Source organism: Mustela putorius, unplaced genomic scaffold (genome assembly GCF_011764305.1).
Source record: "Mustela putorius furo isolate JIRA1106 unplaced genomic scaffold, ASM1176430v1.1 tig00000275_pilon_pilon_pilon, whole genome shotgun sequence".
Taxonomy (NCBI): domain Eukaryota; kingdom Metazoa; phylum Chordata; class Mammalia; order Carnivora; family Mustelidae; genus Mustela; species Mustela putorius.
In genome coordinates, this window is record NW_025421341.1 from 34,683,068 (window position 1) to 34,696,982 (window position 13,915).

General features: G+C 49.4%; 2 protein-coding genes and 1 non-coding gene across 9 annotated transcripts in view; all 3 read left to right on the forward strand.

Moving 5' to 3' along the window:
• Positions 1 to 9,196, forward strand: part of ATG16L1 (autophagy related 16 like 1) — a 37,611-nt gene extending 28,415 nt beyond the window's left edge. For all 6 annotated transcript variants that reach the window (XM_004773504.3, XM_013046339.2, XM_045078914.1 and 3 more), the window contains 6 exons: positions 4,396 to 4,516; positions 4,777 to 4,882; positions 6,102 to 6,251; positions 6,396 to 6,443; positions 6,768 to 6,869; positions 7,629 to 9,196. In XM_004773504.3, coding sequence (XP_004773561.1) covers positions 4,396 to 4,516; positions 4,777 to 4,882; positions 6,102 to 6,251; positions 6,396 to 6,443; positions 6,768 to 6,869; positions 7,629 to 7,722 — 621 coding nt within the window. In that variant the 3' untranslated portion in view covers positions 7,723 to 9,196. The remainder of the gene's footprint in view (positions 1 to 4,395; positions 4,517 to 4,776; positions 4,883 to 6,101; positions 6,252 to 6,395; positions 6,444 to 6,767; positions 6,870 to 7,628) is intronic.
• Positions 3,657 to 3,881, forward strand: LOC123391725. The gene has a single exon (XR_006606419.1).
• A 2,201-nt stretch (positions 9,197 to 11,397) lies between the features above and the next one.
• The window catches only part of SAG (S-antigen visual arrestin), a 36,401-nt gene continuing 33,883 nt past the window's right edge, over positions 11,398 to 13,915 (forward strand). For both annotated transcript variants that reach the window (XM_004773509.3, XM_045078915.1), the window contains exon 1: positions 11,398 to 13,339. The gene's annotated coding sequence lies outside the window, so the exon portion shown is untranslated. The remainder of the gene's footprint in view (positions 13,340 to 13,915) is intronic.

The window sequence follows — 13,915 nt, forward strand, 5'->3', positions numbered from 1 at the left end:
AAGGAGCTGTAGGGAACACCACCAGTATTAGCTGCTAGTCAGTACCTCATGGACGGTGGTCATCCTTCATTCTGAGTCGGAAGAAGATCCAGGGTTACACATGCAAAGTATGGGGCAGGAAGCTGACAAAGATTACTCCCTTGTGAAAGCTGAAGAGCCTGTTCTGTGTTCTTGTCTGAATGCAGAACAGGGAACGGGGCCACTGGGCCCCCGTGGGCAGGGCTGGACCTTTTGCTAAAGCAGTAGTCCCATCTGTTCCAACACCTGAACAAGTTTTCAGTAGCCGCCCTCTACTTCTGCACGCTCAAGGTGGCCTGGCCCGTCCTCAACCAGCATGATAACCTGCTGTGGGCTATGCTGTGCTCTCTTAACCATCGATCCCTTACTGGATTCTTGAAACAGGATTGAATATGCCTGCAGTTCTTAGTTTGCCTAAAGGAAAAGGGACTTTTCTTGAGTGGCTCTGATGCGTCAGACCCAATACCAAGGTATTGTATGTACCCTACTGCTTTTTTCATCCCCAGGGGAACAAGGAGGGATAGGTTACGGAAAACCAAGGCTCAGTCAGAGAAGCCCACAAAATTGCCTAGAGTCCCCCAGCTACCAGATGAGAATGAGAACTGGGCTCCTTGCTTTTCTGTTTGATCTGGATTACTCTAGTGTCTCTACAGGTACAGCAGACCTGTCTCACCATGAAGAGGGACATACAGTCCTCCCTTACATTGTAGGCCATTGGAGGAGAAAAGCAAGCAGTTGAGGGCTCGGCCAGTTGTGCAGGATGATATTTTCCATTGGAAAAGAGTTCTATTCAGGTGACCATCAGCCCTTGGGTTGGACATAAGAAGGGGACCTGCAGGTGGGAGCCAGACCTGGAAAACAAAAATAATGTTGGGAAACTTTCTTCAAGTGAGCTAATCTGCAAGAGTGGGCTGAGTTTCATGGGAGAAAGCACTCAGGGTACTGGAGCACCAGGCTTCCACTGGGCTTGCTGATGGGTTGGGCTGGTGCTAGGATAGTAGCCTCCGTAGCTGGGCTAGCTGACTTGGAGGGCTTCTGGCCCTCTCTCTGTGTATGTGTGATGAAGATCAGGATGAACATCCTCTGGATAAACATCTGCTCTGGGACCACAGAACACACATGGAACTCTTAACGGGGTCCAGGAAGTAAATACACTCCCTCTTGTAGGAGGCTCTGGCTTCTACTTAGACCCTAGTCAACAGAGGATGTTGGAAGACACATAGGTGAATGTTCAGAAATCCAGGACCCAAGCCCATAGTTTTTCTGGTAAGGGAAAGGTATTGGCAGAGACCAGAATGCAAGGAGCAACTGGCTGAGTGCTTTAAAATCCTTGTAGTAAAGGTGTGCTAGAGACAGCCTGGTATTTACAGAGGACTCCTTTGAAGAGCGGGTGTTTTAGATTCCCTTAAAAATCCAGAAGGTCCTTGCAAAACTTCCTAGCTGCTCTCTAAAATGTGACTTGAGGAATGGGGTTGAACAGCCCACCTTTTCACTTCTCTAATGTGGACATAGAAAAATAACCATGGTGACGAGACTGGCTTTCAGATGGTGGTTTTTGCTTCAGAAACATCCTCATTGAGTTCTGCATTTTTTCTGGGGTCAGTTGACCATTTGGTGCTAACGGTGGTTGCTTGCATGGTGGGTGGCCCTCAGGTCTCTCCTGAGGCATGGGGGAGCACCTGGCAGGGCCCTGGAGAAGAGAGGTTCAAGCTGTTCTGATGTCTGAACATGCTGCCCCATCTCTTAGGAGCCACTGTTTGAAAAAGGAAGGTAAAACCTGAAAATTAAATAAATTGAATTGAATTAAATATTGAAAAGAAATGTCAGAAACACTGGGTGGATAAAAATTTTACATAAATCTGATGCACTTGAGATAAGGACTTTGTAAATCATGGAAAAAAACCTGGAGGAGGCTGCATTCCATACCTTTGTGAGCATGGAATGGGAGCCCGTCAGCTGGATTTCCTCCAAGGATGAGATTGGCAGAAGGACAAACTTTAAAAAGCTAGCTAACACATAAGAAGAGCCAGGAAAGGGGTACCTGGGTGGCTCAGCAGGTTAAACCTCTGCCTTCTGCTCAGGTCATGATCTCAACATCCTGGGATCGAGCCCCACATCAGGCTCTCTGAGCCTGCTTCCCCCTCTCTCTCTGCCTGCCTATTTGTGACCCTTTCTCTCTCTCTGTCAAATAAGTAAAATCTTTTAAAAAGAAGAAGAGGAGGAGGAGCCAGGAAATAACAGTATCTCTTTTCTTTCTTTCATCAGTCCAGCAGTTTTACCAGGGAAACTGTGTGCCCATAGCTGTTTGCAGTAGCACCATTAGTGCTCATGAGATGTAAAGTGACCTAGGTGTCCGCTGGGCATAGAAATTTCCATTAAATTGTAATTGCCACTTGACAATTACTTAACTATCAGAGTAACTTTGAAGGCTCTTAGTGGTTGGAGGAAGGAAGAACATTAATGCTCCCAGCAGTGGGCCTTATACACGGGGCACCTTGTTTGGTCCTTTTACTAAAACAGTGGGAGGAAGAGGTTATTTGGCAGATGTTTGAGCCCTGACTGTTCAAAGCCAGAGCATTGTGACCCCAGAGCCGGAGCATCTTCAGCTGTCACGTGGGAAACTACTTCTGCTGTAATGTGAAAATGGCAATAGATAATTTTTTTTTAATTTATTTATTTGACAGAGAAGGAGATCACAAGTAGGCAAAGGCAGGGGCGGGGGACCCTGTTCCTTGCTGAGCAGAGAGCCTGATGTGGGGCTCAATCCCAGGACCCTGAGATCATGACCCAAGTCCAAGGCAGAGGCCTAACCCACTGAGCCACCCAGGCGCCCCATCAGCAGTGGGTAAATTTTTAGGAGTATTTGCACATGAGAACAATGAAAGTATTAACACGCATTTAATAGAGTTCACAGAAATGAGTGCTCACAAGCCTGTTTATGAGCAGTGTCTCTTTCTCCGGAGTCTGCCAACTGGGATTTTACTGCAGTAGGATGAACGAAAACAGTGAATGTACCCAAAACTTTGATTTCTTTGATGATGTAGTTCTTTTCTCCGAACTTAATTTACCTAGCATGGGGTGTACTCTTCCTGAGTTGAATGTCTCCTCATGAACCGTACAGTGTGGATGATCTGTGCTGGGTGGAATCCTTACTCCCATACTGTACTCAATGTAAGCCTTGTTGCGGGAGTGTTCAGGATCTTACGAGAAGGATCTGTGGGAGGTTTTTATACAGCCATAGCACAGCTGCCCCCTGGCTGGCGCATTTGTCTGATGTCGTTCAGTTTCAGAGAGGTTTAAATGTGGGAGAAACGAGTCTTCGAATCTGTGCCAGCTTCTCCCTTCAGAAGGGAGAAGTATGTGTGGGCCTGGGTTTTCTGTTCCTGTGGTGAGGTGGCGTTGCTCCACTGAGCAAGGAGGGAAGACAGGTTTCAAAAATTCTCACACTAAACATTTCACAAGGAACTGTGAGATCTTTGGGAGTCAGTGTGGAAACACTGTAAGTAAGTTAGCAGTTGTAGTAAGTATATGAAAGCTTTTAAAGGTTTATTTATTAGTTGGTTAAAAAGAAAACCTCAACGAATACTTTCTGAGCCTTTGAGATTTCACACCTAGAAGCATGCCAGCCTGCACTGGAAAATCCATGAGGAGTAGTGAAAGGTCCGACTCCCAGGGTCCCCTCCCGATACCCCTGGCATCCCCTTGGGCTCCAGTAGTGCTGTGATGGGCAGAAGGGTGGCTGGTGCTGAGCAACGCCCCAGGGCTGTGTTCCTTGGCGGGAACCCCCCAGCCAGCTGCTAAGGGGGTTCATTGTTGGGGCTGCTGGTACCTGTGGTTATGGTCTGACATTGCAAGCTGAGATCTCTGATTGAAAAAACCCCTAGGGTTTTTAATAGTTTATTTAGAGAGTCCTGATGTTTCCTTTTGTAAATTATGCCTGCAGGGAACCAGTATGTTCTGACTTTAAATAGGGTCTGGACTTTCAGAGGCACTGGGTAAAATCTAGGCTTTGAAAAATTCTGTAATCTGATACAATCCAGATTTACAGAGAAGGTTGCAGGAATCCTACAGACCTGTGGTATCTGTAACAGTTTATTTCAAAAAGGTCCTCCAACTGCATGTCCCTTTTTTTAAAGTTGGCACTAGTGGTGTTAGATTTTTTTTTCCCCTATACATTATTTGTGCTGAGAGATTTATGCTCTTCCTCTTGATTCCTTACCTCTGGGCCACACTGAAAGATAGGCTTTCTGGACATTTTGCCGAGCCACATATCCTTTGTCTGAATATTCCTGACCAGATCTTTGGGTGTTTGGAGAAGCCAGTTCTTCCAGCATGGTGTGTGCCCACGGCTTACCCCAGCTGTGTTCTCTCTCGCAGCACACTCTCACAGGACACAGTGGCAAAGTGCTGTCTGCCAAGTTCCTGCTGGACAACGCGCGTATTGTTTCCGGAAGTCATGACCGGACCCTCAAGCTCTGGGATCTCCGCAGCAAAGTCTGTGAGGAAATTTAGTCTCGCTCTCTGTCTGTACAATTAGACGTTAACCACAAGGTGTTTGTTGCCACACGTGATACAGTTTGAATTTCAAGTCTGGTTTCATATTCAGAGTGGCGTTGAGGTAGCGACAGTTTTCTGTGTTTGAGAGTATGTTTAAATAAGGAGCTCCAGTTACTCGGATGAGAGGGAAGTGATGCTCCCTGCACGGCCTCTGCTGTGCAGGGTCCTCTGCTCGATGACTAACGTTCACTTTTCTTTCAGGCATAAAGACGGTGTTTGCAGGATCCAGCTGCAACGATATCGTTTGCACGGAGCAGTGTGTCATGAGTGGACATTTTGACAAGAAAATTCGTTTCTGGGACATCCGGTATACTACCCCAGAGCTTGGTTGGGGAGGCAGATGAGAGGGTCTTCCCGTGGTAGAGCTCTGAGGAGGCTTTGTATACAGGGTATACTTTTTAAGATCCCTAGAAGTAGCAAAAATGAGCTCTAGTCCACGTTTGTCTCAGTAGTTCGATATTCTTTACCGTGAAGTAGACAGTCGTGTTCAGTGATCATTTACGAGCACACTCTCCGCGCTTAGGAGGCACTTTTTCAGCTGCTAGGAAAATGAAGATGGACAGCTAGGTAGTTGGAAAGTCTGCACGGGGTTCGGAAGTAGAGCCAGGCGCCTTAGTCCAAGGATATAAGAGAACACCTGTCAGGATGAGTCTTAAGAAGGCAGTGGGCATCACATGACACAAAGCCCCTGACACACTTTCCAGACAGGACAGCAGGATAGCCTGGGAGATCGGGCCGTGGGCAGACAGGACTAGCTGGTGGTGGGTTGGGATCAGATGGCTGTTTGTTAAGTGACTTGCTCTTGTAAGCCATTGGGTGTTTTAACAGAGGACCCCTCTGCACAAGTGAGTGGAGGGTGCAGGTGGCGTTCACATGGCGTCCTAGAAGCCCGGACCTCATCCAGCAGTAAAGGAGATGTGGAGCGGAGGGGATTTGAGGGAGCATTCGCACATGATGGGCGAGGAAGGGGAGGACTGAAGCCAGACCAGTGACTGACTTGCCTAGGGTGGGAACTCTGCCCTAGAGTCCAGCTGCACACCTGGCATCACTCAGCTGGACTTGGGGAGCCCTGGAGCTGAACTTGTAGGGCAGGGAGCCTGCAACGGACCACATGTTTGTCCCAGACCCACCAGAGCAAGTTTCTGGGCCCTTGGCCACGTTGACATGTCATCACTGGAAGAGTACTGAACAGGTCGCAGACCTGCTTAGCTCATGCTGGGCCGAAGCTCCCTGATTGGCAGTTACTGTAGCATTTCTCCAAATGGGTGAGGAAGTTAATTCTTCCCCAATTCCAAGTTCTGGTTCTTACACTATAACTATAGAATGTATTGATAGAAAAATAGTAAAAGCAGTTCCTGAAGTGATTTTTATAAGGTTGGGACACTCACTGTTCTTGAAGAGTATGGCATTCTAGTCGAATTCCCTCCTTTCCCCTTCTTCTCCATGGAGCATGGTGTCCTGGTCAACACGGGGAAGTGCCAACGCTTCCATGTTCCGTCTTCTCAGACTTCCCGTCACTTCTGTAGATCAGAGAGCATCGTCCGGGAGATGGAGCTGCTGGGCAAGATTACCGCCCTGGACTTAAACCCAGAGAGAACAGAGCTTCTCAGCTGCTCTCGTGATGACTTGCTGAAGATCATTGATCTGCGGATCAATGCTGTCAGACAGACGTTTAGGTAACTGGAGACATGCTGGTTTGGGTTTTATTTGACCCTTGTTGTTTTTCTGGGGGTCACATGAACACCAGAAGCCCTGACCCTGCTTTCTCAAACCCCGAGTGGTATGAGCTCTCGGGGTAACAGTGCTGTTGTTGGTTTCAGCGCGCCTGGGTTCAAATGCGGCTCTGATTGGACTAGAGTTGTATTCAGGTGAGTAGCGCTTCTCCTGTCCTGCCCCCCCCCCCCCCCCAGCTGGTGCATGCGGGAGTTGGAGGTGGGGGCCATGTGTTCACTGACTAACCCTGAGAGAGTGTCCAGGAATGACCTGGAAGTTCACCTTTAGGGGTCACTATCTCTCTTTTTCCTTTCTGGTGTGCCTAAGAGCTGTTGGGAGAGCTTCTAAGGAAGGTGGGCTCTGTGCAGAAGGGCAGCCCCCTTTCCTGGTTCTCGGCTCTCCCTGCCCAGTGCTTCTCCCACGGGATGCTGAACTGGGGGTGGGTGCTTGACACTTTTCCGGTCTTACTTGTTCTGCAGCCCTGATGGTGGTTATGTGGCAGCAGGCTCAGCTGAGGGCTCCCTCTACGTCTGGAGCGTGCTCTCGGGGAAGGTGGAGAAGGTCCTTTCCAAGCAGCACGGGTAAGGGGAATCCTGGTAGCCCCCCTGAGGTTGTATGCAGGTGCTGTGACCTCATCTCGGGGGTCCTGCCCCTTTGGGCATGGACTGAGCCCCGGGAGGGCGTTGTGGGCTCACTGGCTCTGCTGTGAGCAAGGTCACTGAGGGGAGCCTGAGGCCATTCATGCAGTACAGCAAGCGGCAGTGTTTGCTTAGGGATGTGACAGTCTCTCTAGTTAGAGCCCTTCGAGTAGTCGGCTGCTGGAGAAAGCTTAGGAAGATCACCTAGTGTCTCCTCTCTGCTTCTCCTTCTCCCTTCAGAGCCCCATTCCCCAGGAAATTGACTGGCTGTAAACCCAGATTTTCACTCAGTACTCCCCCGGGCTCTTGTTTCTCTTAGCTTTGTTCTCTCCACCAAGCTCAGCTGCTAGTTTTAATGGAGGTGGGGCTTTCCTCCAGAACCATCTCTCCTTGCTCCCAGGGGCAGTGGCCATTGTCCACTCCCCAGCGGGCCCCCGAGGCTCTTGTCAAAGGGTGAAGGCTACCGCCTTAGGGTAGACTTGGTTTCACTGGACTCCTTTCTTTTTGTTTCTAACCTGCTTTCTTCAGTACAGTGTGGGGTTCCTTTGAGTTTCTGTGCTCATTGCCAAGGGCCTGCCTGTGGGCGGCAGCAGTCCTAGTGAGTAAGCCAGGCGTTGGAGAGAGCCTTGCTCCCAGAATGCAAGGGGGCCTGGCGTTCAGCTCACTAAGATCTCACAGATGTTTCGACCTCTCCCTTTGAAGCTCGTCCATCAATGCGGTAGCATGGTCCCCTTCTGGCTCCCATGTCGTCAGTGTGGACAAAGGAAGCAAAGCTGTGCTGTGGTCAGAGTATTGATGGCACCTTCGAGAGAGAGAGAAAGGAGCTGAAGTCGGAGAAGCACCCAGACTCCTGCGGCGGCTCTGTCCTGGCAGGTGGTGTGTTGGGTGTAGCTTCGATCTCCAGAGAGGAGCTGGAGCTGCGTGGTGATGCGTGGCCTGCCTTTGAACAGGATTTCTGAGGATTTTAGCTGAGGTCTCTAATGGCCTGAAAGGATAACACTGAAAAAATCTGGCCCTGCAGTCACTTATCAGGGATTCAGGTTCTTGCCTTGATTCAGGTGGGAAACACTACTGGCTCTGATCTTCCATACCTCATCGGGGGAGCACGGTCACCTGCCGGCTTCCTTACTGGCCAGCAGGACCAGGAACGCCCCACACGTGCGCGTGGGTGTCATTTCTCCCTCCGTGCTTTCTCCCGTCCTTCCAGAGTCGGTTCTGGCCCAATGCATGTCCTGCCCCCTTGGGATGGTTTTCCCGGTAAACTCGCTTGAATCATTGGATTAACAGAAACCCAAAAAGGATTACCCCTGCCCTCAGCCCACAGGGACTACCCTGATTTCTGAGGAGACAGCGGGACTGTGGTTCTCCCTGCTGGTCTCTGTCATTATTACAAGGCTCTTTCTCTGATCTCATCTGATTACTGTTGGAATTTCCTTAGGTCTCCTAAACTGTTCTTAGAAAGCAGCTGTTCTTCAAAGCTTCAGGTTACCTTTCTTCCTAACAATGCTATACACTTATTTCTTGATCAAGAAATAAATCTGTTTGGTTATAAAATACTTTCTGGAAGTAGGAGAGGAAGTGCAGAAACCTCCTTGCAGGGAAGTGGGCATGCTGTGGGAGTAGAATGGCTTCCTGCAGCCATCTGTAGACTCCCAGAAAGTGGGCAGGGCACACACCACCTTCTTTCTAGGTGTGCCTCGGTGACAGCCGCTGGTGACAAGAGATTGGAGGCCTCAAATGTATTAACCTGGAGCCCAGTTCCGGGTCACTGCCCCTTTGCCAAGCCTATGTGCAATACCCCTCGGTGCTTTAGTGCGAGAAGCCCGTTCCAAGAAGCATGGGAATGTCATCTTTAGGTGTCAGGAGTTGGGATCAAGGCCAGGGAAAATCTGGCCTGTGGCGCTTTTTTTTTTTTTCTTTCTTTTCTTAAAACATTTATCTTTACCATTTTACCTGTGTATATCATTTTAGTTCCTGAGTGACTGAAACACCAGTACTTTCATCACTTTTTAATTTGCACTTTATTTTTTTCCTTCCAAACTTGTTCTCTGGACAGCTGTGGGTAGGAGAGCTGGAGCTGGGTGAGGAGGGGTGCTGTGTCCATCCTCCCTCGCTCCCTGGCCCTCCTCCCCCCCGCCCCTTCCAGCTTGCTGCTCCAAGAGCTCAAGGGGAGGTAGAATTCGCAGGCCAGGGCGCATCTTTTATTTATTTATGTTGCCCAACAGAACTTGATTGTAAATAAAAAAGAAATCGGTTATATACTTTTCAAACTTTGTGTCTCTTCATGGTTATTGTGTGCTCCTCTGTCTTTCCGAGAAAAAGCTGTTTCTTCCATCTGTTTGCGTGGTATTCGTTCATTTGTAAATAACAGCTATTTTCCTGGGGTCTCTCCTCATCGTTCATCATTCGAGCCTCCGTTACCACTGCCTGTAAACCAGCATCCCAGTTTCACATCACATGTAAGTCTTAGGGTCTCATGAATCTCTGCGTCTGTCCCGTGAGCGCCCAGCGCACTCACAAGACCCCTGCCATCAGGTCTGTGCTGCAGCCAGTGAGAGTACCTGGTTCCGCACTGAAGACTTTGTCCATAGGATCGATGGTGAGCCTTACCGGTCTCCCACTGGTCTCCAGCCTCTTCACTGAAGGGCCAGGAACTACCTCACGGAGGAGTGATTTGTTCACAGGGCCTTGGGTCTCTAGTAAGCAGCCTTGTGCTGGGACAAATCCTGATCTCCTGGAGCCACCACCCCCACCTCAAGACCTCTGTTCGTTCCCTTATGACGACTGTTTGCAGGGGGTAGGGAGACAGCCGAACATCCACTTCACCCAGCACCTGGGGGCAGGATTCTTTTGTGACCTAAAGTCTCAGAGGCAGCCAGCAGTCTCCAAAAAGCCAAAGGAGTCTTTTGTAGTCACTTTCAAGAAGGGTAAGTCATTCTTAAAAGAGACGTGAAGTAAGCATTGCAGTAACCTCTAACTATCCTGTTTTCTTTGAACTTGGAGGGAAGCTTGGCTGCTCTCCACTTCGAACAAAGAGAGGTTGGGTTTGAGATCCATCTGTACCATGAAGCTCTCTTCAGGTCGCCTGCCCTGGCTGAGTGTTTGTGTGTGGGCTCACATGGGCGGTGGGGGAGGACTTCATCTGACTCATGGTCCTGACACCCCCTCCCCCCCCAAAATCTGTCCGATCATCTGGGATCCTCCCTGCTGCTGCGGCTTCTGCTGGTGGGTAGGAGATGGTCGCAGGAATTTCTCCATTTCTCAGATGAATCTGGGTGGTGGGAGCTGGTGTGCTCCCTGGTAAGTGATGGCAGCTTTGACCCGGACATGAACATATCTCAGAAGTTGAGGATTTTAAGACATTTTTTAAATGAACTTGGGTTCCCTAGGTCATTTCCCAAAATAGTGTGATAAATCAAGATCAGTGCCTTATTCTTAAAAGTACATGCCACATACATACTAGCCTTTGTCCTTAAGTCCTGCAAAACCCCTCTACATCTTTCACATCGTGGCACGCAGGAGAATTTGTGTGGACACTGGAGTAATCTCTCAGCCTGGAGGGGCCAGCCTGGCCCCAAGAGTGGCTTGGTTGGGAAGTTCCAGATCTCTTGAGCAGAGCAAGGTGTGCAGAGCTACCTGTGTTTTCATGTGGCACAGCACAACCCTGCTTTTAGAGAACTAGATGTTTTGAAAGGTACACTTGAAACCCCTCACCCATGTGGGCACCAGGAAAGAACAGCCCTGATGAAATTCCCCTTCAAGACTGCCGGATTGCAGAAACCACAGACATTTCTGGGTTCCTGTGAGGCCTCAGATCATAATCAGAAGCCTGTGGCTCTCAAACCTGGTGATCTGTGAACTGTGTCCCGTGTCACAAATTGGGGGGAGTTTCATAGTTAAGTGAGAAGCTCTTCCAGCATCTTGACCCCTAGTGAGTGCCATGCCTCCAGTCCACACACCCCTCCAGGCCTACATGGTGAGGCTGCCACCAGATGGCCTGGGGCTGGCCACAGGGTTGCCTTTACTCCACTCCATCTTTTCTCTTGTGCCGTATGGAAATGCCCACTCGCTAGAAATCCAAAGTTTTCTTTCTTAATTTCTTTCTTTTTTTTTTTTTTAAGATTTTACGTATTTATTCAACAGAGACCACAAGTAGGCAGAGAGGCAAGCACAGAGAGAGATGAAGTAGGCTCCCTGCTAAGCAGAAAGCCCAATGCGGGGCTCAATCCCAGGACCCTGGGATCATGACCTGAGCCAAAGACAGAGGCTTTAAACCACTGAGCCACCCAGGTGCCCAATCCCAAGTTTTCAAGCCAGTAATAAACTTGGTGAATCTTTTTTTTTTTTTTTTAAGATTTTTATTTATTTGACTCACAGAGAGAGATATCACAAGTAGGCAGAGCAGCAGGCAGAGAGAAAGGGGGAAGCAGGCTCCCCACTGAGCAGAGAGCCCAATGGGCTCGATCCCAGGACCCTGAGATCATGACCTGAGCTGAAGGCAGAGGCTTAACCCACTGAGCCACCCAGGCACCCCAAACTTGGGCAATCAAGGAAGGTGAAATGTACCCATTTGTATAGATTCTGGAAGAAAATCAAAAGTGGTACAGTCCAGTAAAATTACTTTTAATCTGCTTCACCTCCACATAATTTGGTTTTCGTACCTCAGGGAGCTCTAGCTTCATAGCACAGCCCTAGTGGTTTCCATCTATGCCTCCCAACCCTTCCCTGCTTTCATTCCAGATACTTCCATCCTCTTTGTGCTCCAGCCATGCTGTGCTCCTCAAACACTCCCACTCTCCTTTGTGAGTTTTCCCCTGGGCTACACAGCCCTCGTTTAACCCTGACTGACTGACAGGCTCCGTGAGCTCACCCACATCCAGTGGCCCCAGAATCTGAGGAGGCAGAGGAAACACTTGTGTGTAAGGAGCCCTGGTGCATCTACTGCCAGGGTGTTTCACAGCAAACCTGAAGCTTGTCATTTTCTCTGAATCACACATCCCAGACTACTAAGGACACCGTGCCATAGTTCTACCTCATAGGACTGGTAAGAACTAGGTGTCATCAACTGTTCAGTCCAGATTCAAATGTTCCCAGTTGTTTCAACAGTGAGTGTTTGGATCAGGATTTAACACAACAAACTACCTTAAAATGTAATTGTAATGGCTTGAAACAGTCATTATTTCTCTCGAACCTGTGAGTGGGCTGGGCTGGCCCAGTTGGGGATGAATGGTAGAGGGTGCCCTCACATCAGGCAGGCAGCTAGGAAAGCAAGAATGATGCAGCAAGATTGCACCCATCAATGTGCGAGCACTTGTCATCCTGCCCGGGTTGCCTTGTCCCATCTCACTGGCCAGAGCAGATGGCACAAGCACCCTTGCCTGAGTGTGGGGCACCACCCAGCAGCATGGGGACAGACAGGAATGAACTGGAGCTGTTACGGCAGTTGTCCACAATAAGGGCCCTGTTCTGTTCGCCTTTTGGGTCTTTTTTATTCTAGAGCAGTATCTGTTGCTGACTTTTTTTATGCCCCACACTGGATCTGGTTGACTTTCCCCATAGAAGCGGTATGTGTGTCCCAGATGGGAACAGTGGCCCTGGGCACAGGCATGTGCCAGGCTTCTGTGGCTCTGCCCTGACCCTAGACATGGAGAGGAGGGCAGGTGAATCGGGCTCTGGGCTTTGTGTTCCCAGAGCAAGAAGATGGTTGGCAGTTAAGCTTGTGAGCGCAGCATGCAGGCTGTGCGCAGTCCTGTTTCTGGTTAGGAAGCCCTCAGTGCTGCTGCTCCCTAGAGTACATGCCCAGATGGTTCTAAGAACCTGTACGTCAGTTCTCAGGACCCCCGCTGTCCCGCTGTGGTGCTCAGCATCATGGACGCTCAGTCAAGTTAGTATTTAGTAGGACTGAATCAGCGAAAAGCTAACCAGACAGCCCCAAAAGGGTGGGTCGTTAACCGCCAATGGGACAAACGACGAGGAGGGAGGGAGGGAGGAACAGTAGTTAAAAACCTAAGAATAATCCACAGAGGAAGCAGAAGTGTTGCGAAGATACTGTTCTGTGCGTGCATGTGTAGGTTTCAGGTCACAGTGTAAAAAGTCTATTTCTTTTTTACTGGCTTTAAATGTATTGAAATTCACATAAAAGTAACCATTTTAAAGTATATTCACAGTGTTCCACCGCCACGCCCGTCTGGTTCCAGCAAAAAAAGGGACATTTCTGAACCTGGATCAGTGTCCATTTTTTCCGGACTTTTTTGATCTATACCAAGCAGCTGATCTACCTGAAGAAAAGCATGGGCACTTGTCTTAGCTCGGGCTGCTATCACAAAACACCACAAACCGGGCAGCTCTGACAACAGATACTTCTTCCTTCCACCTCTGGAAATCTGGTAGCCTGAGGTCAAGGCACCCACCAGGTAGGTTCCCTCCTGAGGCCTTATCTTATCTCGGAGGTCAGAGGTTGCTGCTGCTGCCCTATGCTCACCGGATTTTGGAGTGCACTTGCATTGTGGAGAGTGGGTGTCTCTTACAGGGACACTAATCCTATCAGATCAAGGCCCCGCCCTGTGACCTCATCCAACCCTGTTCACCTCCCAGCACCTTATCACCCTGGGGATTTAGGGCTTCCACTTGTAGATTTGCGGAGGGGTGGTGCATATGCATAAACATTCATTTCCTCTGAAAGGCCTCCCCCTAAGTGTGCTCAGCTTTTGGAGTGAGCAACTCAGTTGGTGCTTGGCCACGAAATCTTGTATCGAAGCAGCTTCATGGCCCCTGGAAGCCCCCTAGTGCTGGGACCCATGTGGCGTTATAAGGATGAAAAAGAACAGAGGCACACATGGAGGCACATGTCAGCCTTGTGGGAGAGGACGAGGGGAAATGCCCTGCAGAATCCTCCACCCCCAACTCTGCGCACAACTCTCCTTTTAAGGGACTCATCTGCACATTTGATGCATCTCCCCAGCCCTGAGAGAGGGCAGCTCACTGGCTCC